Source organism: Falco naumanni, chromosome 2 (assembly GCF_017639655.2).
Source record: "Falco naumanni isolate bFalNau1 chromosome 2, bFalNau1.pat, whole genome shotgun sequence".
NCBI lineage: Eukaryota > Metazoa > Chordata > Aves > Falconiformes > Falconidae > Falco > Falco naumanni.
The window spans coordinates 83,432,867-83,459,411 of record NC_054055.1 but is presented as its reverse complement, the minus strand read 5'-3'; the positions used below and the strand labels follow the sequence as shown (position 1 = coordinate 83,459,411).

Here is a 26,545-nt window from a genome sequence, read left to right as displayed (position 1 = left end):
TTCTTGTGACTTAATAGCCCCAGAGGTATCCTGATCCTGTAAGCATGTTTGCCAGTACTTTTACTGACCCAAATTTAAGGAAATGGCTCTAGTACTTTCTGTGTCAGCAGGCTTTGATGTAATGGAAGGGTATGTAACAGTTTTCCTTTTTTGAAAAGTGACAGGTACCTTAATGCTGGTTATGTGACTGGCATTTTACAGGCTAACGCGAAACATGAGCCCTAGCGAGCCCAAGCGGGCGTTTTGTGGATATAATGGGATAGGTGGGTAAAACTACTGCTACAGGGAAGATAGGGGTGACCCTTGACACCTCTGTAGATTTAACGGTTAGAGGTTTTGGGAAAAAGTTGAATGTCTGTAATAACCACTACTGACCACCGACATGAATCTGTTGGGGTGAGTGGCTCACAGTGATGTGCAACTGGACAGTGGGTACAGTAGAGAGATCATTTTGTAGCCCGGTGGGCAGAACTACAGCCACAAGGTGATGTGTCTGCATCCATATTGAAAGCAGCTGAGCTGTGATGCTCAGTGGGTGACATGGGCTGCCTGGAAAAGGGTGGGGTGACAGCACCTCTGAAAAAGCATTCAGAAACTAATACCAGGATGCAGAGGGGCCTGTAAAGGGAAGCAGCCCGAGTTCCTGTCCTGCAAAGCCAATGTCCTGGGACCTGGGGGGGATGGGGGGCAGGAGGCTGGTGTATTTGTGGGTGAAGCAGCCCCTACCCCGCTGACCATAGTCCCAGCTCCCGCTCTCGTGGGGCTCGTCAGGCTTGGTAGTCACCAACTAGCGCCCTCCTCCTTCCCTCGCCGCTGGCCCGCTGCGCCTCCATTATTACCTGCGCCACTGTGCGGGGATAAGCGCGCAAGATGGCGGCGGGCGCCGGCCGGGCCGCCCACGTGACCTAAACCCCCACTCCTTCTAGAGACATCTCAGCGGCGCGCGCGGCGACGGCCAGCGCAGCGCTCTCGCGAGCCCGTCGAACAAAAGAAGTGTGTGACGGCGTGTGTGTCGCGATCTCGCGAGACCTCGTGGCCATGTCCCTCACCCCCCCGCCCCCCCTCGCGGGGATCCGGGCCGCGGAGGAGAGCCGGCCGCCGCGGGGAAACCTCGCGGTATCGTCAGCAAAGCCCGGGAGGCCCAGCGGATGCCCGCGCGGGCCCGGCGCCCCAAGTCTCGCGACACCACCGGAGCGGCCCTCAGCGAGGGCCGAGCGGCAGGGGCTGGCTCAGGTCTCGCGATATCTCGCCCACGCTCCCCCGCCGGCGCAGAGCGGACGGCTTCTCGCGCGATAGCTCTGGGCGGGAGCGGGGGGAAGGGAGCGCCCGGGCAGGGGCGGTAACGTGCGGGCTGAAGTCAGCGCGTGCCGCCGGGCAGGCGGGGGGCGGGGACTATATAAAGGCCGGGGCCGAGGTGGGGGGGGCCTCAGTCAGGAAAGCGATTCGCAGTGGACGAGCAGCAGCAGCAGCGGCGAGTTCCCAGCCCGGCGAATCTGAATTTCTCGAGGCGGAGCGGGACACCCCGAGACGATCTCTCGTTATGAGTCATGTGGCGGTGGAAAATGCCCTCAGTCTAGACCAGCAGGTGAGGGATGGGCCCCGGAATGCGGGCGAGGGGGGAGGAGTGGGGAGCGGCAGGCCGCTCCGTTAACTCGAGTGCGGTGGCGGACGGGGCAGGAGGAGAGGCTCGGAGGAGGCTCTGAGTGCGGGGGGAAGGGGTGGCGGGAGGGACGGGTGAGATTGCTGGCGTGGGACTTTAATTGCTTCTCGATCCCCGATGGTTGCGTCGTGATTTCTTCTCGCCCCTCCTCCTCCCTCCGGCTTTTTTTGGGCGGTAATCCCCCCCCCCCCCCATAACGCGGCCTGTTTGTGGCGTATTTGGTTGTTGCGCAGTTTCCGTTGTATGGCGGCTCCGCGCCGGGTTTCCTCCCGCGGGGGCGGACAGGGGGCTGGGGTTGGGGAGAGGGAGGGAGGCGGGCAACGGGAAAGACGGGACCACCGCTGCGGCCGAGCAGCCGAGCCGGAATCTGCGCCTGCCCCCGCGGCCTTCTCGCCACGCTCCAGGCCCGGCTTTTGTGTGGCGGCGAGCGACGATGGTAACGTTGGCGGCCGGGACCCCTGGCGGCGGCGGCGGGGAACGGCCGCGCGCTTGAGGGGGGGGGGTGGGGTGGCGGGGGGGGGGGGGAGGGGGCAGCCGGGGGAGAGGGGGGCAGGGAGAAAGACACGATAAATGGCGGCCATTGTGCCTCTGACGGGGCGAGGCGGGGGGTAGGGGAGGACGGCGCATTGTGTTGGCGCCCCCTTCCCCGGGGAGGGGGCTGGGGGAGGCGGCGCAGGCGGCAGCCTTTGTTCGAGCTGCGTCAGCAGGGCCCGGCAGCAGCCTTTCCCGCTCTTTCCTCCGGTGCCGGTGGGGCCCGGTGACGCAGTTGGGCCTAGACCAGGAGCGCCTCAGCCGGCGTGTGTTCGGGCGGCTCTTGGGCCCGCGATGTTCTTCCTTCCCTCTTCTCTTGGTGGTGGTGTGTGTGGTTGGTTTTTTTTTTTTTTTTCCTCCTTTCCTCCTGATCCCTACGTCTTCCACTGCTCCCCCCCTCGCCTCGCTGGGCGGAGTCAGGCACAGGCCCGTGCCCAGTGTGGAGGGGATAGGTGGTTATCTAATCTCCGGAGAAGGCGGGGGCGGGAAGGGGCCCCTATGGCTGTAGCGGGACCTAGGGCGGGCAGCTGGCGTGGCAGGGCAGTGCTCGACCTCGGCGGCTTGTAGGCTTCGGGCGGCCTCTGCTCTAGAGTCTTAGGCGAAGTAGGTCAGGGAGCCGGTTCTTCCCCCCCCCCCCCCCCCCCCCCCTCCCCCCCGCGGTGGCACGTGACGGGTGCCGGCTGCCGGATTAGCTGGGCGGCTGCGGCTGCTCCCTGCTGCGCCGAAAATCCCAACCCGCAGTGCCGGCTGCACCGCCGCACTGAGATGGCGGCCGCGCCGGGCTTCGTCGTTGCGCCATCTCCGAGATCAGCTTTTGGCAAGTGTTGCCCCCACGGTGGAGACTGTGGAGGTCCAACGTGAGAAGATATGTGTATCGCTTCTGTTCACAGTCCCTTGAGAGCCACTTTTACTTAGTAGAGAATCTTTGGGTTTGCTTACTGTTCAAATCGGAATTACTCTTCAGCCTGATGTTGATGCTTGGATTAACTAAAGAGATCGGGTTTTAAGTAGTAACTTTAAAAGAAGATGATATGAGGCCTGGCATTGGAGGATTTTTTGAGAATCTGAATGTCCTAAATGGCAGCACACACAGCTGAACATCTACAAGGGCAGTGTATGGGGATTGGGATCTTTGCTTTAGATTGATTCAGGTCATAGTGGAAGATGCTTTCGTGCAATTGGTCTCACATAAAAGTTAATTGTATTTAAACATGTCTTACTTTTCCCAAATAAGTTTCTAATCTTACCATGCAGGCAAACAACTAATGAGCTGTCGCTTAAGCTTTGCAAGTTGCTCAATGTCTTCTGCCAAAATAAGTCCATATTGTGTTTAACTTAAAATATTTATGCTAGTAGTGCTTGAACTGAAAAACCTTTTGGTAGACTTTGGTGTGAGACCAAAGGCTGCAGATGAAGTTTTAGACAAGCAAACCAAAAATTCTACTTGCTGAAGAAGTCACCTGGTGTTATCTGCATGTTTGAGGCAGCTACTGTTCACAAAACATCTCAGTAGTGTTAATGCAGTTTAAAGAGATAACTTGAGTCTCTCTGCAAGTGAAGTGTCCAACTGAATTGGTATTTGGCCTGTAGTCTCTGTAGACCTTAATAATAAAAATAATAAAAATTGCTATTGATCTCGAATCAAAATGCGTTAGAGTGGACTGAAAGGCTATTTTAATGGGTGTTTAGTCTGCGTGTAGTGTGTATCAGAAGTCTGTGGTATGCAGTTTAGTGGGTGCAGGGTACTCTTCTGGCTTTGCTGCCTGTGTGGTTCATGTTTATTGGAATATGAAGATGCTTGAAGAGGTGGTATGGCCTTGAGTACTAACTATGGTTTTCAGTTCTTTACAGGAGGTGTAACTGACACTATAGACAAATTTCTTTGCAGCAATAACTTGTCGGAACACTCCTTGCTCTTGATAAGTAAAAGTTTTTTATATCTTAGCATAAAGTCATGATCCTTGTTTTATTTCTTCCAGTTTTCTGGTCTAGACTTGAACTCCTCAGACTCTCAGAGTGAAGGAAGCTCTTCAAGCAGTAAGTACATGAAAATTTTCAAGCTTACAAACAGTTTTAGAAATAGGGGTTTTGTAGCTGTGAAAAGTAATTTCTGAAGACAAGGTTTAGAGGCAGATGGGGAAATTGAGGTTGCTAGTTATGCCTGCTTTGAAAATGCTGTATGCTTTAGATGGGAGCACGCACTTTAGCAGTGGTGCAGCATGTAAATTTCCCAAGTGTGTAACTAACTTGAGGGAACTTGCTGTTCCAATTTTGTACCAGATCTTCTGTTGCCTCTAGTCAAACAATGGAGGCTGCTGGTTGTAGCAGTAATATGATGATCAGTTTTCTCAAAACATCCAGCTAGATTTGGAGTGTTTGAAGGTTAGACTTTTAATATTTGACTGGGCTAATTTTAATTCATCAAGTAGAAACTGCATTCTATGATATGCAGGACTTATGTATGTTAAGAAGGGGGGGGGGAATCTTCCAGGAATTCATATTGAGCTTGTGCCTGGTACTTTCTGATTCAGGTTGCATAGCACACAGACGCTTCTGGATTGTAAACGAAGAGTGCTATTCAGAGGCAGTTACATGTGGCTTCTGGTTTGATCTGAGCTGATGGGGATGGTTGAATTTAAGGGGAAGGAAAAATACTGGTAGTAATAATAGTGTGAGTGCCACTACTTGAATGACACAGTGAAAGTCTTAAGCTGCTCAGATATCTGGCACCAGGTTAAGCCTTAATGAGTTCTAGGAAGACAGGCTTTCATCATAAATACTGTAACATCTACGAAGGGCCTGTATGACTTGGTCAAAGAAATAGCAAGACATCTATACCTTAAACAAAGGAATTACCTAAATGAGTATGCAAGAGCTTAATCTTCGGTGTGTTGGCCCTCAGAGAGGGATATTATTGAGTGCTGTAATAAAGGACTCTTGTTTAAAGATACTGTAAGAGGCCTTGAGGCCTCTGAGGCAGACAGTGTTTTTGGTAAGCAAAAGTTGTTGGGAAGACTAGTATCTCAAAAGGTGCTAATGCCGTAGTTTTGTAATGCTACCTTTTTTGTCCTTTAGAAGGCAGATACATTCCTCCTCACCTGCGGAACAGGGAAGCTTCAAAACAGGGTATGTATCAGAAATATAGTGGCAACACTTTTTCCTTGTTCTTGGCCTCTTTCTGAATCTCTAGTCAAAGGCCTTAGCAGGCTGTTACAGTACTTAAAGGGGATTATGCAGACTGCTTGACTATTCTGTGCAAAACACTGCAACTTAATCTGCTTTTAGTGTGCTATTCTTCATTCTTTCACCAGTTTATATTCTAAGCTCAGCAGCACGGTTTTGCTTCATAACTGATTTCATAGTATGGGAGGACTTGGATCTCATCTGTTTCTAAAGCACAGTGGACTTACGCAGATTCTGTTAAGTACTGCAAGAGGACCCCTTCTGTTAGAAGTGAGTGGGAGGAGAATATTGAAATAAAAGGTGATACATCTTAGTAGTTCTGGAGCTGTGTAATTTTATGAAAAGGCCCATTCCAGTTTTTCATGCATTTGAAGAAACGGATCAGTCCTTGTCTTGCCTCTGCCTGTGTCCAAGCCTAGTGGGTTTTTTGTTGTTTGGATTTTGTTGTGTTGCTGCTTTTTTTTTTTTTTTTACTTAAGAGGCATGGTCTAAATCGCCAAATGATGATCAGCATGTTACCAGAGCTAAATCTTTTGGGGAAAGTAGAGAGACTGGTTGGCAGCTCAATGCTCTTGAAGTTTCTGATCGCATTAGCTTAATGTATGCAGTTTTTCAAGAAATTAGTTAGCTAAACCTGAGCAGAACACACAGGTTTCTCAAAAGCAGGAAACAAAGTTGGCTTGCAGACATTTGCTGTTTGTAGAATTCGTTTCCTTACATAGTAATTTGTACCAAACTCTAGCATAATTTTTGGGGATACCTGATATGGAGGGTTATTTTAATCTTAACCTTGAGTACATATCTGTGACCAACCACAGGACTGTCATCTTTTCAGTGCAAGATGGAAGTTCAGATATTGAAATGTACATGTGACCACATGTGGCCTTTCTTGGGGCTTCAAGCTTCACCTGGAAGAAAAGTAAAAAGTCATGAAACTTAACATAGGCTGCCAACTGCCTGTGAAAGTTTACGTTTAAACCTGGTTGAGTATTATATCACTGGACTCCTCATGGCTCCTGTGACCTGTGGTGGCTAAATAGAAAAGCTGCAATTCTAGTTCAAACCCTCTACTGGGAAGCAAAATGTATGTGATCGGTTCAGTGATGTGAAGCTGAGCTATTTCATAGGATGATTTGAAGTCTATTTCAGTTACAACTTCATAAAAGTAACGTTTGCTTCTGTTACAACTAAATTAATGATTGCTGCTTTGGCTGTGTTGAAGCCATTCTGTGTATTGGCTGCTCCTTGGAATCTTTAGCAACAGATCTTTTTCAAGGTGTAAACATTAGCAAGCAACAGGCAAAAGAGGCCTTGGATAGTAGTGGTATTTGAGCATGTAACAGAACTCCTGATGTAGCCTCACAAGTGTAGTAGCCTGATAAAATTTTTATTGATGTAAAAATAAGTTGAACTAAGTGATATTCTACTGGATTGCTGGAATACAGTTCTGTCTTGCTCATGTACCGTGGACTTCAGTGAAAGTGTTAATTAACTATCACGGCATTGAAAAACTTGAAACTTGTTTCCTCTGTGTGGCGTTCCCTTAGACATGCTCTAGAAACAAGTAGTGTACAGTTCCTAGCTTGGGGTTCTCACTATCCTCTAACGGATGATGGTATGTTAGTTCATAGACACTTAAAAGTTGCACAATAGGCTTACGTGCAGCTAAGGAAGAAATTGCTTAAGGCAGTGGACTTCATACTTTAAAAATAGCTGTTCTTTGTCTTCATGAAGGGCTGATCGTCTTCATGATTTCAGGTAGGTGTTGATGGGAAGGCATGCTAAGGGATCTAGAATATTTCTGTTTAAAACTCCTACAGTGCTTTCTTCAGCTTACTCTTACCATGCACCTGCGCCTATTGTAATACTAATCTATTAGCTTTGTATATGGGAACAAGACAGTACAGAACTGCAGGAAATAAGAACATGAATAAAAATAGGTCTTTAGGTTATTTAATGGCAGTTGTTTTTCAGCTGCTGAAGCTACAGTATATGGAGCTCGGTATATAGGGCTACCTGGTCTAGTGTCTTGTTTATTGAGCTTGACTTGATAACACTAAAGCTTGTTCTAATGTAATTTTCTTAAATTTTCTGGAAGCTGCTTTTGGCTATTAAAAGTCTAATTTGATATATGTAACTCTTTTCCCATCCTCAAAAAACCTCTGAGGATTGCTGCTGCATGTGGCAGCTTTTCAAATAAGCTGACTATGGTTGGTGTTAAGGTATTGCAAAATGAATTAAAATGTTGATTGGGGAGAAACATGTACAATTCCAGCACTCTTCAAAGGTGCAAGAGCTACAAAATTGCTCTGGAAATGCATTAACATGCTGAACTCCAAACAGCCCTCTGAGAACTATGTGCTGGGTAGAACACAGATTTTTACTTTAAAATATAAAGTGCCTTGATATGTTAAGGAATTTCCTGATAATTCTTGCAGTCCCGTGATCATAGTTCTTGCTTTAGGGAAGTCAGTCTATGGTCTGTTCCAGGTTGTCTCAGTGCATTTGCTTTTTATTTGCGATGTGTTCTAAATCACAATGGTGTCTTTTGTTAGGTGTTTACATAGAATGGTTGTATAGCTTGGATCTCTGTTCTGTGCTGATCCACAAGTAAAATCAAACCAGGAATACCAAAATGAAAGTGAAATAAACGGCCCTAATTTTCAAGCTCTGTGTGTGTGCGTGTATATATATATGCATTTGTTCAGACTTGGCCTAGAAGTTTGCTGTGCTGTATTATGGAAAAAGTATGGCAAGGTACCAGTTTCAGAAACCAGTGCAATAACAGGCTAGAAGAGTAAGGTATTTGGAGTATAAAACTTTGACTCTTACCAAGTGTGAGAGGTTCCAAAAAGATCTTAATGTGGTGTACAGTCAGCTCGTTTTTTTCACTAATGAGAAACTATATCTGTATCTTTTTGAAGATTGCTTTGTCAGCACCACTGCTACTTAGTCTCTTGGTAGGATGGCATACCCCAGTATTTTTGGTGTAGTTTCAAAGTTACTCAGAAGAAAACTTGGGTTTAGATGTCTTCTGAACAAGTTACAAATAACTTTCTCTTGTGTTAAGGGGTTTATGATATTCCTAATCTTGTGACAGCAGTGTCTCTGTGTGAACTTAATTTATCCTTAAGGACTAAAGTTACTTCTTAAAGCACTTTGGAGGTCTTGAAGCATTTCATGATCTTTTGTGCTAATAAAATTAATGCATGAGTTATTCTTGCATTCTGCTTTGGTTAGCCAGACCAAATGACTTACAATTACCATACTAGTTTTTTAAAGTTCTCTTGTGACTAGTGCATGCTTGGATTCTGAGGAGTAGGATTCCTTTCTTGAAATAGAAGTGAGGGGGAAAGGGAGTGACACTCTCCAGAGGACATCTAACAAAGTAGGGTCAGGGTCATTGTTGTAGCAAAACTTCCTCAGAGAGAGGGCCTAGAACACAACTACTTCCTTCAGAATTAATTTGTGGTTGGTTTTTTGTTGTGGATTAACCCCATCTGGCCAGTAAGTACCATGCTGCCAATGGCTCACTCACTACTCCTCAGGATGGGGAGGAGAGTCGGAGAAAGGTAAGATGGGTTCAGATAAGAACAGTTTAATAACTGAAATAAAATATAATACTTGTAATGAAAAGGAAAGAGGAAAGAACCCAAGTGGTGCACAGTACAGTTGCTCACTGCCGAATGACTGATGCCCAGCCAGTCCCTGAGCAGCGATGGGCAGGCCATGGCCAACCCCCCTACTTTATATATTGAGCATGGTGTTTTGTGGCATGGAATATTCCTTTGTGGGTCAGCTATCCTGGCTCTGTTCCCTCCCAGCTTTTTGTGCACGTGCTCACTGGCAGAGAGCATGGGAAGCTTGAAAAGTCCTTGACTTGGGGTAAGCACTGCTTAGTGACAACTGAAACATCAATGTGTTGCCGACATTACTCTCATACTAAATCCAAAGCAGCATAGTACCAGCTACTGAGAACAAAATTAACTCTTATCTCAGCTGAAACCCGGACACTAATTGTCTGGTGCATAGGTCTTGACTGGTTTTGTGCTGTGGAGCTGGCAAAAGCGTGCCTACTAATAAGAGTGACGTTATTTGTCTCATTACTTTACCTACTCTCTACCAGAATACCATGGCTGAGGCTCCCATTGGGTCATTTTCAAACCAAGTGTAGCACAATTTAATGCTGTACATTTTTGCCTGTGTTCCAGTCCCTGGTAGCTCAATAGAAACAAAGCCTTTTTTTACTTCATGGTGTTGGCAAGTTCATGTACTTTATATTCTACTTGGTCCAGTTTCTTTGAGTTAATGTACTGTAGGTGTAAAAGTTCTGTGGAAAAATTCAATACGGTAATTCATTGTGAATAACTCCATATTCCTTATTTCTGCATGGTGCTGTTATTTGTCTTAGTCCATAGGTCAGATTGCTCTGTGTACTTGCAGCATGACAAAACATTCTTAACTTCTGTATGGATTTGTAATGCAAGGGCTAACACTGTTAATTGATCTTTACCAGAGACCTTGTTTACCTTACAAAAATTAAATGCATCATCAAAGTTTTGTGTTGGAGAGATAATGTGGGTGAGGCTTGGGAAGATTTAATGTCTTACTGTTTCTTCTGATACCTAACCATGTTTCCAGACTAGACAACCAAGTATTAGCTTTAAGGCAAGTGCAGTGTTACAAAAAATAGCATGCTTGTACATGAGTTGAGTGGTTTTAGCAAATTCTGATAGGTAATGAAAAATGCTTAGTCCCTGTTGTAATAAGTCTCCATTACTTGTACATCATCTGTTCTTGAAGGACTACCTGCCTTTCAGTCCTGTAGCATTTCTAGTAAGGCTTCCTGGACAGAACTTGGCTTTATCTAGTAAAAGCCTAGATCATGTAATGCATGGCAACACTTCTTTCTGTTCTAGGTTTTGATAGTGGTGGCTGGAGTTCTAGCAGAGACAAGGATGCATACAGCAGCTTTGGTGCACGGTCTGACCGTGGAGCAAAATCAAGCTTCTTTGACCGTGGAAATGGATCAAGAGGAGGGAGGCAAGTACTTGCTGTCTGGGTGGTGCTTATGAAGTCTCTGTCAGTTCTAGTAGTGCACCTGTAACCTTGACATTAAAATTAAGAGTTCTAGCTGTGAACAGCAGGATAAAGTAGGAGGAGCCTGGGAGGGGAGGAGAGAGTCAGAGATCTTGCTTTTATAGCTACATGAGCTCAAGGATGAGAAACATGCCTGAAAAACGTGCCCTGTAGGCCACCATCAGCCACTCACTGCAGCTGTAACGACTTGCAGACTTAAGCATTTCACCAAAAATGTTCTAGATGGGTTGCTACTGCTAGAAAAATCATGAAGAGCTGTTGGGAGCAGATAAAATACATAAATGGATTTAATTTTTTATTTCCTTTTTTTTCTTGTTTAAAAAGTGTAGTTAATAAAACTGGGTGAGACTCTTGCAGGTTCTCTACCTTACTTGATCAGTCTTACACACATCATGCGTTGTATGCACAAGTGTGGTGAGAGTGACCTTTATCAACTAGTAAAGCTGACGCTAGTCCTGTATCCAGACTTTTATCAAACATGATTTACCAGACCAAAAACTTAAGCAGTTGAGGTAAGGACTTCTTCCACCTTCTTTCTGAGTCACTAATACAGGTGAGCTCCCTTTTTATAAAATAATAATGTGACATGTAATTGAGGTATTTAGTTTGGTCACGTGTGGTGGGGGAATAAAGGAACAAACTACAACACTAAAGGGCTTTGTCTGGATGTGGGAGACATGTAAGAAAGGGAGGAGTACCAAATGTCCCAAGTGTTCTAAGCAGAGTCCCTGACAAAAAATGTCAAAGATTCAGCAACTTGAATTGCAGGTCTACTGGAAGATGACCTATTCTTTTACACTTCTTACGCTTAACCAACTAAAAAACTTTGATTTGAGGTTCAGTGCTAAAGTGAGCTGTGAAATCATGCCAGACTCGTCTGTCTGACAGAGAATAATGTGATTGATGGCTGGGACTAACTCACTTCAGTTCATAGCTCAAGAAACAAGTACAGATGTTCTGATGATTTTGATGGTTCTGTAGTTTCATATGTAATACAGAGCATGCATTATTAGATTACTATAGCTTTAATTTTGCATGTAAAAAAAAAATCCTGTTGCCCAGGAGCGGTGGTCTGATACTCTTCCTGTATTTAGATATGAAGAGCGTGGAAGAGGCAGTGACTATGATAGGAGTGGCTTTGGTAGATTTGACCGTGGTGGGAATAGCCGCTGGTCTGACAAATCAGATGAAGATGACTGGTCAAAGCCTCTTCCCCCAAGTGAACGCCTGGAACAGTAAGTAATGGAATAATGTAAATTAACCTGACGGGGTCAGTTGATATGGTTAGCAAGTAAAATACCTTCTCTTCTGTTTTTAGAGAGCTTTTTTCAGGAAGCAATACTGGCATTAACTTTGAGAAATATGATGACATTCCTGTGGAAGCAACAGGCAGTAACTGTCCTCCACATATTGAAAGTGTAAGTGTTCTTAAAATCTAGTTTACTGATGTATGGTACCAGTGGCTGTTTTGCATGTGAAGCTTTATGTCATGCTGTCATAAGTTTAGGGGAGGAAAAGGAAACGCTTGCTTTCCTGCAGCTAAGCTGTTTTGCAGAGGAGGGTTGCATGAACTAAGACATGAGGGAAGTTGTGTAAGCTTGTTCAGTTACACTTGTAGCTTGCTTTAAACTATGTGACTTGTCTTTAAACAGTAAACATGCAGAGAAGTTGGAGTTGCTGATTTGGAGTAACTGCTTAAGCATAGTATGCTAGTGTAGTCTGGACTTAGGCTTGGCTGGCTTTCTAAGAATTGCTTATGTGACTGGACTAACTAGCTACCAGGCTCTCGGTAACTAGCTCCTGAGTATCTGTAAATGTTCTATAAGAAAAGCTGAAACAAAATACACTTGATAAATGTGTGATTTTTTTTTTTTTTAAAAGTAAATGATGTGTTCCATGGTGGCTGGAGAGAAGGATCCTTATTTTAATTGTTTTAAATATCTTACAGTTCAGTGATGTCGACATGGGAGAAATTATTATGGGAAACATTGAGCTCACACGCTACACCCGTCCTACTCCAGTCCAAAAACATGCAATACCTATTATTAAAGAAAAGAGAGACTTGATGGCCTGTGCTCAGACGGGTAAGTTAGTAACTCTGTACTACGTAGTTTCTCTGTAGGAGTAGGGTCTTGTATTCCTTAAGCTGCGGATCAGAGGTCTGTAAGGTAGTAGAACTTCCTGTTCAGAGTATACTGAAATACCTGCAGTGTTACAAGTTGCAACTGCTTTAAATGTGGCTTGACTGGATTTACTGTTTGTCCTGAGAGATGCGTTTATGGCTTATATCTCATTCAGTTTGGGGGTTTGAGGTGCTGAGTGATAGGTCTTTTTTTAAATAACCTCTACTGGCAAAGGAGTGCACTCCAGTAGCATAGGTAGTATCAACATAATAGTGCAGATGTTCCTAGGAAATGCTAGTGGTACAGGATTAGTATGGTAGTTGACAATGCAGTAGCTTTCAGAAGAACTAATAACACTGAATTGTGTCCTAATAGGATCTGGGAAAACAGCTGCATTTCTTCTACCGATATTGAGCCAGATCTATGCAGATGGTCCTGGTGATGCCTTGAGAGCTATGAAGGCAAGTATTTAAATACCCTGTTCTGGAAAAGCTGTGACCAATGTGTATTTTTGCCCTGTATGCTGATGTCTGCTACTGAACATAATAGATGAGCTTTTAATTTCATCATTATTTTGGGTATGATAGGAAAGGTTCTCAACTTCTAGAATACTTCAGCTGTTGCCCTTAAAATGCAGGCTGTGGAACATACCCACCCCCCCCAAGAGTAAATAATGTATAACTCTAGAGAAAAGATTGCTTACAAGTGGTGGTGGTTGTGTGAGCTTTAAAGACTCTTCCTGTGTCTCAAAAAAGGTACTTGGTCACACGTGGTTATGTTGACTTTAGGATAGGTAGTAACAGGCTTTATGGCAATCATTTCTGTGCTGCTGAAGTTACTGGTCACAGTGTATGTTGTAGAAACCAAGATTGTGTAGCTCTGTCGCTGTTAATATATTAACAGATAGCTGAATCGTGGGTCCTGTAATAAGGATATCTTCAGATGGGCTGCTTAAAACAAGTTTGCTCTTAGCTGTGCTTTTTCTTTCTTTCTTTGGACAAATTTGGTGACGAGTCTTCAGTATAGCCTCTAGTAGCTGTTTTAATTCCCCTCATATTTGGGGTACTCATTCAAAGGTTTTTTGTTTTTTGTGTTTTTTTTTCTTCAGGAGAACGGAAGATACGGGCGCCGTAAGCAATATCCAATCTCACTGGTCTTGGCTCCCACTAGGGAACTGGCTGTGCAGATCTATGAGGAAGCCAGAAAGGTATATCTAGGAGTATTTCATTATAAAATAGCTTTAGCTTAATTAGTTTTCCTTAGAGCTAATTTACTTTGTTTTGTAGTTTGCATACCGTTCCAGAGTTCGTCCTTGTGTTGTATATGGTGGTGCAGACATTGGTCAGCAGATACGTGACTTGGAACGTGGATGTCACTTGCTTGTAGCAACTCCAGGACGACTGGTTGATATGATGGAGAGGGGAAAGATTGGACTGGATTTCTGCAAGTAAGTGTTCTGTCTGTATGCGAATGACTTGACAACTAGGAACCACCTTTTAAAGTGAGATCTAGAGTTAATGACACTGAAGTTCTAGCTTTTGGACTGTGTAAACATACAGTTGAGAAGTTGTGGTCCACTGTCTTGTGTTGGGTTACAGCTTAAAGAAAAACTGCTCTGAAGAGTAACCTCTTTAATTACTGTTTAGATATCTAGTGCTTGATGAAGCTGACAGAATGCTTGATATGGGGTTTGAACCTCAAATACGTCGAATTGTTGAGCAAGATACTATGCCACCAAAGGGCGTTCGTCATACCATGATGTTCAGTGCTACTTTCCCCAAGGAAATCCAGGTACTTCACAAATAGCTCACTCATAAGAACAATTTCATCGGTGTAAGGGGGGAAAAAGATACTGATTTTTATATATATATATTTTTTTTTACACCTCCCCTCTTTTTTATATTTTAGATGCTTGCTCGTGACTTCCTTGATGAATACATCTTTCTGGCAGTTGGCAGAGTAGGTTCTACATCTGAGAATATCACACAGAAAGTAGTGTGGGTGGAAGAGTCAGACAAACGATCATTTCTGCTTGACCTGCTAAATGCCACAGGTAAAGACCAGATTCAGATAAGCATACAGGCAAAATTCAGGTGAGGTCAGTCTAATGATTCCGTAGTAGGAACTGCTATTGAGCAGGTGAATGAAAGGGTATTTCCTCAATATGCAATGAATGCCTTGCACTGGCTAAATGTCAGTTTTAAGTTGATGTAGGCTTTTCTGGTAATATAAATGGTGTGTGTGTGTGTCAGTATCTTCATTTTAGAATAGACAGGGTGGTGGAGCCAAGTAATTGTGCAGCTTTTCTTCTGCTAACCTGTGCTTTAATTATTTTTAGGCAAGGATTCTTTGACTCTAGTGTTTGTGGAAACTAAAAAGGGTGCAGATGCTCTTGAAGACTTCTTATACCATGAAGGATATGCCTGTACAAGCATACATGGAGATCGCTCTCAAAGGGACAGAGAGGAAGCACTGCACCAGTTCCGTTCGGGCAAGAGCCCAATTCTTGTTGCCACAGCAGTAAGTAAAATCTGTGAAGTTTGAGCCAGTAAGCCTGTTCCATGGCCTGTAGAACTTTGCTAAGTTTTGATTTAATCCTTTAACCACTAGGTAGCAGCAAGAGGACTGGATATCTCAAATGTAAAGCACGTCATAAACTTTGACTTGCCAAGTGACATTGAAGAGTATGTGCATCGTATTGGTCGTACGGGCCGTGTAGGAAACCTTGGTAAGTATGATGTAGAACTAATAGACCACACATCATACCCAGGTTTATAGGTGTAGTAGTATTGGCTAAGTAGCAAATTCCAACTAAGTACACAGAGAAGCCCATGTGCTACTTTCTGTGACCAGAAGCTGGTCACTGCTGTCTAGCCAGTTTGAAAGTAACCAGCTTCTTTAGCTAGTGCTTTTATTGCTATTTAAGAGCTCTGATAGCACGTGTAAGCTTGGTATCTTCTGTGTCTGTCAGTAAATAGCCAGTTTTTTTTGTGACTAGCTGTGGTGGAATAATGGTCTTAAACAGCTTTCTCTTCAGGTAATTCTAGTGTTCTCAGGCTTGGCTATAAGGAGTCTGATACTTGCCACAGCTGCACATGGGAGCATGGGATGGGTTTAAGTGCTGTAGTGTACTTGCATTGTGTGGGGCTAAAACTGATTTTTACTTTAGGTCTTGCCACCTCATTTTTCAATGAGAGGAACATAAATATCACCAAGGACTTGCTTGATCTTCTTGTTGAGGCTAAGCAAGAAGTACCATCTTGGCTGGAGAACATGGCTTATGAACAGCATCACAAAGGAGGTGGCAGCCGCGGGAGATCTAAGAGGTAATAGCCACAACTTTGGTTAAAGGTATACATAATCTGTTGTGAGAGGCAGTTCTGGGACTTCTTTTCAGTTTAAAAACTAAGTTAGAGGAAGACAAACCAGTGCAGTACAAATTGTGCATTAGGTGCATCAGGAGGTGACAGCTTGATGTCTGGTTTTGTTCTGCCTTATGGTAAGGCAATTGTTAAGCCATTAGACTTCCTCTTGCTTAAGCAGACAGCTAGATATGGCTGAGGTAGTGACATATAGCAAAAATTATGTTAGAACTCCATGAAAGCACTTAAAAACACACTTAACTAGAAATGCATACCTGCATGTACCAGGGAAGTAAACTTAAGCAGCTCTTTTGATGTTTAGGGGAAGGTAATATCTGCCTCCTGCCAGGAAAGGTGTGAGAGTTAGACTGTGGGCGCGAGGCTACTTGTAAAATAGTTTTGCTGGGGAAACTTAAAATGTTTTATAAGCAGGTAATACAAAGCTATGTTTAATGGATTAAAAGGAGAAGCAACCCCATTCCTCTGATTGTAGTTGAGATGACCACATGAATTCTAGTTGTTTGGGGTTTGGTTTTTTCTTCAGAAGTACACTTGTAAAATGGCTGTCCGTTTCTACAGTATGAAAGGTGGTTATAAGCGCACCACTGAAACAGTAAGATTTGGAAATTCTGTGGAGCAGAGGTTGTGTTGGGCCAACTCTCACGAGGACCTGAGAAAAGTAATCCTTAGTGTAACGTTGCAAGTTTATGACCCTGTTTGAATAGTAAAAACCTCCTTTGTTACCTTGAAGTATCTTTGCAGATGATGCTTGGATGCTTATAAAGCATGCTGAACACACTTGTACTCATTCTTGCCCAGCTGTAGTTGTTAACCAGAGCTGAAGAAATTCAGTACTTGAACGTCAACATCCTGCAGTGCTTAAAATACCGTTCCCTTATGTGTTTGTTTTCTTCCTTTATACAGCAGTAGGTTCAGTGGAGGCTTTGGTGCCAGAGACTATCGAACAAGTAGCGGTTCTGGCAGCAGTAGCTTTAGTAGCAGTCGATCAACCAGCAGCCGCAGTGGAGGAAGTGGCAGCAGAGGATTTGGAGGTAAGAAAAACTGGGCAAGCAGTGCTAGCAAATAGAAAACAAGATGTAAATGCTTGCTGTAAGAAAAGTTGTGTAGGTAAGGCTTAAATGTGTCAGGTGGTGCTTGTTATGTAGAGTCTGGCCATCCTTCTGGGATCTAGGCTGGATTGCTGTTGCCTGTCTGATTAGTTTGATGCTACCTGTCTTACTACCATTTTGGTTTGTGTGTGTTTTGACAGTACTTCTGGGTGGGTTTCCATTCATAGGCAATAGACATCTTGTCTGTGCCCTTGGTTGTTTTCTTGTTGTGAAGTCTTCGGCGGGTTAATTAAGCATCGCTTTTTCTTGCCTTTCATAGGTGGTGGTTATGGAGGCTTCTACAACAGTGATGGATATGGAGGAAACTATAACTCCCAGGGGGTTGACTGGTGGGGCAACTGAATCTGCTTGCAGCAGATATCCTACCAAACAAGCTAATATGGAAACCACATGTAACTTAGCCAGACTATACCTTGTGTAGCTTCAAGAACTCGCAGTACATTACCAGCTGTGATTCTCCACTGAAATTTTTTTTAAGGGAGCTCAAGGTCACAAGATGGAAATAAAGGAACAAGTAGCCCTATCTTGAAGGTGGTTTTGAAGACTCTATTGCTGTAGTCAGGATTAACTCCCCTCCCACCCATCCCCACCCAGAAACTGCATTTATGATTTTGTGACTGAGGATCATTTGTTTGTTAATGTACTGTGCCTTTAACTTTAGACAACTTTTATTTTGATGTCCTGTTGGCTCAGTAATGCTCAAGATACAATTGTTTTGACAAAATAAAAATTACTGAACTTGGGCTAAAATCAAACCTTGGCACACAGGTGTGATACAACTTAAACAGGAATCACTGATTCATCCATAATAATACAAAGAAAAACTTATGCGGTAGCCTGCATTAGGGCTTTTGGTATCTGCAGATTTGAAAAATAAAACATCTTGAAGCATATCAATGCAATTAGTTTCTAATGTGGCAAAACTGTACTAAGTTAAAGTTCTGATTTGCTCACTCTATCCTGGATAGGTACTTAGAACCTGATAGCCTTTAATAAGCCATTCCAGTCATGATGAGATGATGTATGGATACATGCATACATTAAAAGCACTGTTTTTGAAGTTAATGCAAGTAAATACAGCAATTCCTTTTTCAATATTTAGGCAGATCATTAATGTGAGCTAGCCAAATGTGGGCAGAACATTACAGGGAATGTTTAAAGGTCTGATAACTTGAAATAGTTTTTAGGAGAATTCATCTATTTAGACTTTTTAAAAATGCCTGCCATATGAAATTGAAATGGTAGAATGGCTGACCACGGCAGTGATAGGTCCTCCTTAAGGGCCTGACTGAATTTTTGGTCTAATAACGCATGCTAGTGTTGATGTTTTTTGGTCAAGAGGGTATGAACAGGAAGAATTATGCAGCAGGCTTTATTTTAATGCAGATTCACATTACTCTGTTCAAGCTGCGTGGAGATGTTAAACTGGCTTACTGTAGACTTTGTAAAATGGCTCCAGAAGAGTAACAAACAAACCTGAGATCACAGAGGTTGGAAATGTACATAAACTGCACAAGGTTTCAATTCTGCTATTAAAGTGCAGTTTTAGTCAGTTTTAGTTGCATAGGTTTCCATTGTATTTATAGTCTGTTTATGCTAAATCTGGCCAAAGATAAGTATTGTCCACCAGAAAAATGCCTTTGCCACCTGGAATTTCTGTGCTAACTTTGTGGCCAGAGCAGTTAACAACTAATCTACAGTGGCAAAGGAAAATGGCAAAAATCTCCTAAAGTGCAATAGATTTTTTCAAGTGTATTGTGCCTTGTTCTAAAACTTTTATTAAGTAGGTGCACTTGACAGTATTGAGGTCATTTGTTATGGTGCTATTTCAAGTCTAGGTTTAGGCCCTTGTACATTTTGCCCATAACTTTTTACAAAATACTTCTTTTATTGCACATTCAGAGAATTTTATATATGTCTTGTGTGCGTGTCCTTAACTTCCAATCTTATTTTGTCTCTTGGAGATTGAACGCAGCTTGTTTAAGGAGAAGGAAATAGATTCTAAAACTTATTTGGGACCATGGGAATGATAGCTGGGAAGAAAACTATTTGCACACGACAGATTTCTAGATACTTTTTGCTGCTAGTTTTGTGTAATATTTATTGAACATTTTTGACAAATATTTATTTTTGTAAGCCTAAAAGTGATTCTTTGAAAGTTTAAAGAAACTTGACCAAAAGACAGTACAAAAACACTGGCACTTGAATGTTGAATGTCACCGTATGCGTGAAATTATATATTTCGGGGTAGTGTGAGCTTTTAATGTTTAAGTCATATTAAACTCTTAAGTCAAATTAAGCAGACCCGGCATTGGCAGTGTAGCCATAACTTTCTGATAGTAAAACAAAAATTGGCAACTTAAAATTAAACATGCCAAGGTTTTGATACACTTGTCTTAAGATATTAATGCAACACTTCTAAACACTGATGTGAAGTGTCCGGATTCTCAGATGTTTGTTGCGTGAGTTTTGTTTAGTTGTGTGTTTTTTTTTCAGTGAATGTCTGGCACATTGCAATCCTCAAACATGTGGTTATCTTTGTTGTATTGGCATAATCAGTGACTTGTGCATTTTAGCAAGTTTTATCAGCCAGCAATATTATCAGTTCAGATACAAGGATTCAAAACAATATGCAAGAATGGATTTAAACTTGCTGAATGTGAAAATTGAACTTCAAGTCACTGTAGGTTTAGAATTGCTTATTGTATTAGTTTAGATGCTAGCACTGCATGTGCTGTGCATATTCTTGATTTTATTGAAATAAAAAAGTTGAACTGCACAGTCTACTTATTTGTGAAGCGTCACTCTTCTGGTTTACAAGATCTGTAGCCCAAGTGATCTCATTCACGTGCAACTCAAAGCAGGTGAATCTAGTGTGGTACACATCAGTGTGATGGTAAGTGGCAGCCAGGCTTAGGGTTATAGCTGTAGCAGCCTTCAAATTACCCGTGCCTCTGCGGTGTTGGGTACTAGTACAGGTTTTCTAGAGAAGCTGACAAAGCAGATGTGGAACAGGTGAGGAGGTAACATTCAGTTTTTTCCTTTAGTGGGTACAAGGTTTGGCTGTAACAATGTAACTAAAACTTGAACTTCACACTTGGATGTGATTACTCGGCAATTTTGCGTTAAGGACTTCTTCTCTTTTGTGCCTTAGAGCTTAGCAAAGCAGCTTTAATTTTGACACTTGTTAATTGTTGCTGTGCAGCCTCATTGAAAACAAGCATGTGCAGTTCTGTGGGGAAAAAGTTCAGTATGTTCCCTCTTCAAAAAAGTGTGCCCCCTTTCCCCCCCCAGTTAGCAAGTGCATACCTGCACTTTTTTTGCATTAGTTTTCTGAAACTAAGCAATGAGCTTGAGCTTTAATTGGGCTGGAATGAGGTTAAGTACTGGACTATCCAGGGGGATACAGTGGAAGGAATAGGTTCAGATGTTTCTAGTCTTTGAAGCTAGACAAAATAATCTGGGTTTAAATTAAGTTCTGTGCTAAATAATGGTAGAAACTGGTGAACAAGGGAGGGGACAAAGTAATGCCTGGGGACTTTGCTGCACAAGTGTGGTGCAGGTGCATGGTACGGGCTGAAGACTGGTAGAGGTGTTACGTGGACTTGCAGTCCTTGATCCATCTAGTACACATCTGTAAAGGGAATCTTCCCTACTTGATACGCCGTTGATCAGTAATCTATACGGGCTTTTGAAGAACCATGGAAAGGGAGGAGATGAGCACGCTTGCCAGGATAGCTTGCTGGAGGGTCTGGGTTGAGCATGCTGACTGTGGACCACACTAAATTTACCTGCTTTAGACTTGCACTAATGATCAACCTCATCATGCAGGGCTTTGTGTTGTCATGCTATGTCCCTGGTTGTGCAACACACACTTTGGAGTATCTTCCAGAAGCTGCAACCTGGCAGTTGTCCTGTTCTGCCCCCTCCCAGCCCCTGTGTATTGTGGAAATACAGAATCATAGTTAGGAGATACGTTTTGCACTGTGGAGGTGGCCTGTGGGACCTGGAAGTCAGGTTTTGAGTGTGAAGGTTTGCACTTGGTGCTTGGGTGTGAGGTTTGTTCCTGTGATGGCTCTTGCAGAACACACAGGTGTGGTGGGTGTCATCAGGCAGCTGGAACAGGAGCACAGTGCAGCAGCTCTAGGCTAGACCTGTGCGCAGTGCTGTCTGGACCAGGGATCATAAAGACAGCAGAATGGTTAATGTAAAGCAAGGGGAGCTCAGAGTGCAGGGTGAAAACTGCAGGAGTAAGTTTGGTCCCAATGTGTGGCAGAAATTCTGAGGAAGATTTTCTTAGATGGATACTGGAGGAAGCAGTTTGTCTCTGGTGGTATGAGGTTGAAACTAGGCTACTGGGGCAGGTACAAGGAGCGTTGGGATGCTTGAGGTAGTGTGTTAAGAGAAGCACTGAGCGTGTTCCCACAGAGGTGAGATTTGTACTTCAGTAGCTCTTGGCATACTGGGCAGCATAATTTCTCCCACAATAAATGGGAAAAGACTTGGGAGTGGGCAGAGAAAACTGATGCTAAATTGTCCTAAATTGTAAGGTAAAGGGCTGTGAAATTAAATGGTGAAAACAACTGCGGATTTGTCTTGGACTGTGAAGCTGTCTTGTATCAGGCCTTCAGAGCCTGCAGTAAAGTCAGCCCTTACTCAATAAACAGCTGCATCTGCCAATAGTAGCAGATGTTACAGCAAAAGGCTGTAGTAAAACCCACCCTTGTTTCTGCCAGTGAGGTTACTGTGAGCTGTGCAGATAAGCAGTGGTTTTGAAACAACATCTGTTTGTCTCCCTTGACAAGGGGTGGGAGATGCTTAGATCTATGTCCTTTTGGGAATTTTCACAAAAGCTGAGGGCAGTGGGGTTACTGGAGGGATTTGGTTACTGTTTTTGTTAGGTGCACGCATGAAATCTAGGCAGTGCTTGAGTACAGGAAAGATTGCGCAATCAGGATACTGCTGAGGTTTTCACCATGGCAGTCAAACAAAAGTTGCACTGTATACCTCGTTAAAACTGTCTGTGTAGCTGCCTGAGTTTGTGAATCCTCATCAAGTGCAGTGTTCACTGTTGCTCATACTGATCAATGTGTTTGTGAAAACAACCTGCAGTTAGGTGCTACAGTCTTCACTGAATTACAAATCTTTCTACTGTTAGCTGTCACTCGTCGGGAGGAGGGGAGCAAAGGAGAGGGGTGTAGTTTTGCTGCTACTTTGAGTCCTTCCACTTCAGTGAAGCTGGCACGTGAGCTAACCTCACAGGACAGTCGTAACTAGATTATTTTTGAGGGGAAGAAGCCAAGGCTATGGAGATGACGTAAAATACTACATGAAACTGCCTTGGTTACACTGTGTTCAGAAAACATGCTGGTAGAGATTCTGTCTGTGGTTCTGCCAGCCTTCTAGCTGGTTGGTTGCTTCGTTGAACGATTTGCCTTGTCTGTAGCATTGCTCGTATGTCGTGCTTGCTTAGGTAGTTCCTGGAAAGTGATGTTTATCACCTGTTCATGGAAATAACTACTTTCCAAGTGGAGGTAACTTGCTGATAGTTGACAGAGCAGACCTGGACCAGAGGCAACACCAGGAAAAGCGTAAGTGGTGGTAGGGCCTTTCTCCGCTCATTGATCTACCATGATGTGATCCTCTACTGCTACCCTTAGTTCTTTCTTGGCATTGTTTTAGGGAAGGTCTGGAAAGGCTGTCAATGCTACGGATCTCCTTAGGTCTTGGTTGTTGATACAGGATCAGGGTGGAAGGAAATTCTGTTGTATATTTAGTCATTATGGGCACTGCATGTCTGCAGAGTGTTTTTGGAAGCAACTGAAATCCTGCTTTGAACTGTTTGTATTTTATGAAGGATAGGTTCACTCTTCGTCCTGCCCCTTCAGGGGAAATTTACCATACATATAATGATTTGTTAGCAAAAGGTATGACTGCTAAAGGAATTACGTTGTTCAAATAGATGTTTACACAGTGCTAAGTGATTAAGGATCTGTATAGGTTTCAGTAAGGTGGCAATGCCAAATTACTTACATGGTGTGATAAAAACTTTGTTCGCACTGATGTTTTATAAAAAACCTAGATTTCTCAGGTGAAGTGTTTATCATCAAGGGGCATGTTCTGATAGGCTAGGACTGTAGGCTTTGCAGGGAACACTGAAGTGCAATCCTGAGTAGATTAATAGAAATCTTCTGGCATTACGTGCTTAGCTACTCAGTTCAGAAAAAGCAGTAGTGGAGGTTCAAGGAGGGACCTGAGCACCAGAGTTTTTTCAGTGGCTGAGGGGTTTATCCTTCAGTTGATGACTCAGTGGGAAAGAAGTAATAGTAATAAATTTGAAGAGAAACAGAATAAAGGGTTTGGCAAAGATACAACGTGTGTTTTCCCAGCTGTGCTGCTGATCTGGGTTACCTGGGGCCAGTCACATCATCATGCTGTTCTTGTCTCTTGGTCATCCTGTCAGTGTAAGATGTCAACTTTTTCAAGCAAGGACTACAGTGCTCTGTCCTCTCTCATCTGTCATCTTATCTGGGACTTCTAGTTTCTACTTGAAAACAATAATGTACAGGTAGCTTCAGCTTAAAAAAAAATCACTGCCGAATAGGAGCATGGGACACCTTATTATTCTACTATAACAAGACAGATAAATGAGATTTCCGATAACATTTCTCAAGTAATTACTGCTGCTGTTGTTTCTAATCCAACTTCCCTTGTTTACTTTGTTTTCTGTCTTCTTTTTGGTAAATACTTTTTTCTTCTTGCAGTTGAAACAAACGTTGCTTCTGATGGTGGCTGAAATCTCAGAGGTTCACGCGATGAAAGCATTTCTTGGGAAGCAAGGGAAACAGACGCTTGGGGATATTTACAAAAAAGGAACAGCCAGAAATTAAGTGGACCAGGAGTCATAATTGAAGCTGTTTGTTAAATACCACTTGTGTGCTGAGCTTAGTCAGAGATTAGATTCAGGTTGTGGGAAGTGTTCTCTGGAGGAATGTAAAAGCACTTGAAAGCTGAGGATTGACTTATGGAAATGGAGTACGTCATTGTTGGTCTTTTCCAGCTCTCTCCTCTTCATCTGTGTATGGAGAAGATAGGCTAGGGACTCTGGGTGAGAAGACTTTCTACGTGCTTAATTATGCTATTTTAGTTGTGTGGGTCTAAGAATATAATGGGATCATGTAGTTGAAAGCTTGCCTGAGCTTTCTGACTATATTAGGTGGTCCAAAGAAGGATACATCCTGTTATCACTGCTCCTTGAACAGCTGAGGAATCTGATAATTAGACTGCTGTCAAATCACGATGTATTTTATGCTTAAAATGGATTAATTCCCACAGGGACTAAAAGACTTGCCTATTTTATGTGGATAAATTAAAATGATAGGCCCACTACAACTGCTAGTGCTTTTTTTGTACTTCTCATGGGTAAGTCTCAGCATGCTTTAAGGAGGTCAGCCTTGCCAGGAAACTGAGACACACAACAGTCAAGCAAGAGGCCAGCGACCAAATTAGAATCCAGAAGCCCAGCTCTCCTCTAAGGGAGTGACCCCGTGTTGCTCTTGCAGTGCAAACACCAGCTTCCTTTCACGATATCCTGGGGTGCTGGGAGCAGTGTGAGGCACTCCGTCTTAGCATGGGAACTAACACTCAGACTGCAGCCATTGCACTTGCCTTGGAAGTCATTACTTTTTTAATAGTAGCTCCCTGGGAATCAAAGTTCCCCATGCAAGGTAAGTCTTCTGGTGGTCATCGGGAGTTTTAGGAGGTGTTTTCTGCTACTGCCGGTCTGGTCTTTAGCACCAGAGGTGATGCACCCTTGCTTCCCTTACTGTAAAACTGAGGTATTCTTGAAAGGAGTTAATCATGACTTTGAAATACAGTTGACAGGAGCCACTCACAAGGTGGAGGCAGGTTTCAGTGTATACTGCACAGTACAAGAGAGCATCCCCATCACTAGTAGCAAGTAAGAAGTTGAACCCTGCAGCGTGCTGCTGACTTTTCTGGCATGGGCGGTGCCCTAGGGTGATGAATGTCTTAACGAGATGGAAGCACCAGGGCATCTCTGGCTCCTTAATGACTGCTTGAGCAAGTGTGCTCAAAGAATGTCTACTTGATACCTGTACGAATGGTCACTTTTCTAGGGCTTTTGCTAACTCAGTGGAGACTTCCCCTACGATGCGGTAGAGGTCAAATAACTTCGTGCTTTTTAGTTCCAATACCAGAATCTCACTCCCATGTAAGCAAAGGATGCAAAGGATCGTACTGCTTTGACCAGTTCTTTTAATACTGAGGGTGCAGCTTTGGCTTAGAAATCTGATCTTCTTTTTTAATTTCAGTCCCCAGGCTGTAGACGCCACATACAGGTTCACCCCTACCTCGGTTTCAGTTCCTCAGCTGAAGGCATCAGATTGGAGCTGGAACTTGCAGCAATGGAAACCTTTAAGAGCAGGTTAGATGAATATCATAGCTCATGCTTAGTGACAAGGAATGAGCTGCCACATGGGTAGTTCAATTGGAAATGCAAATTTTTTTTTGTGGTGCATAGTTTCCTAGTTACTCTGGCTCTTCAGTAGTTTTCCTTCCACAATCGCCAGATGCATTATGATGAGAGATTACTTCTGTGCTAGATTTTGCGTCTGTCAGTGTTTAGGTGGTGTGTTAGGTGGCCAGCCAGGAAGCTGGGGACCAGCAGCCATTTATTGCCATGTGTTTGTGCCGTTTGTCCCACTGGCTTAAAACCATTTTGTTTTCCTTCTGTCCTCCCTGACTCTTTACTAAGCTCAGAAACGTATACCTTCCTATGAGTCCCAAAGATCTGCCCTCACCTTTCTGAACTGGGTAACCCTTCCTTCTTCCCCAAGCTCTTCATCCACCATCCGCAACCTCTACCTTGGTTTGGATACTTTTCAGAGATCCACCTGCTTTCTCAGAAGTCAGAAACTTCCTGCTGTTGTTTCCCTTGATGTTCCTGCTCCCAGAGGCCTGTTTCTACTGTATCACGTTTTGCCTCAAGTAGACCCTCCACAGTGTGAAGGTCTCCTGCTAGGGGCGGGTGTGACTACAGCTGTAGTGCTGTTCAGGGTGGCGAATCCATGCCTCCAGATGAAGAGTTTGCAGGGCTGCTCAGGCGGGACCTCGTAAGTAAAGTAATAGGTTGTCTGAGCCGCAGGAAGATTTTTCTCGGCAGCATTATTACTGTAGGTTATGTAAGCATAGCTCCTCCAGGTCATTGAATTCTTTTAATCCAGAGCAGTAGCTGGCAGAACTGTAAATGGATATAGCTGTGAAATTTGCATGTCGTCCTCAAAAGCTGATTTTGAACTATTTGGTATCTAAATTCTCATCACTTCAGGCAAAGATACCAGCTGTAGGTTGAGAAGGTTGGTGGTTTTTACTATTATTTTGTCAGTAGTATAAAAATACCAGAATGCAGTGATGATTAACCTCCAAAATGAGGAA

The 26,545-nt window shown here is 43.5% G+C and overlaps 1 protein-coding gene across 2 annotated transcripts; it reads left to right on the top strand.

Annotated features, from left to right (window-relative positions):
• Positions 1-1,072: 1,072 nt before the first annotated feature.
• DDX3X (DEAD-box helicase 3 X-linked) lies at positions 1,073-19,868 on the top strand. 2 transcript variants are annotated; one of them, XM_040585302.1, is made up of 17 exons: positions 1,073-1,585; positions 4,171-4,228; positions 5,267-5,317; positions 10,294-10,417; positions 11,569-11,709; positions 11,793-11,892; positions 12,423-12,558; positions 12,973-13,058; positions 13,706-13,804; positions 13,884-14,044; positions 14,244-14,388; positions 14,506-14,650; positions 14,936-15,117; positions 15,208-15,325; positions 15,767-15,923; positions 16,884-17,011; positions 17,349-19,868. In XM_040585302.1, exons 1-17 carry the CDS (start codon positions 1,541-1,543, stop codon positions 17,429-17,431), a joined length of 1,959 nt encoding a protein of 652 aa, XP_040441236.1. In that variant the 5' UTR covers positions 1,073-1,540; the 3' UTR covers positions 17,432-19,868. The 2 variants fall into 2 exon arrangements, with proteins under 2 accessions (XP_040441236.1, XP_040441235.1); XM_040585301.1 differs by having other exon boundaries at positions 1,412-1,585; positions 16,887-17,011.
• Positions 19,869-26,545: the final 6,677 nt, after the last annotated feature.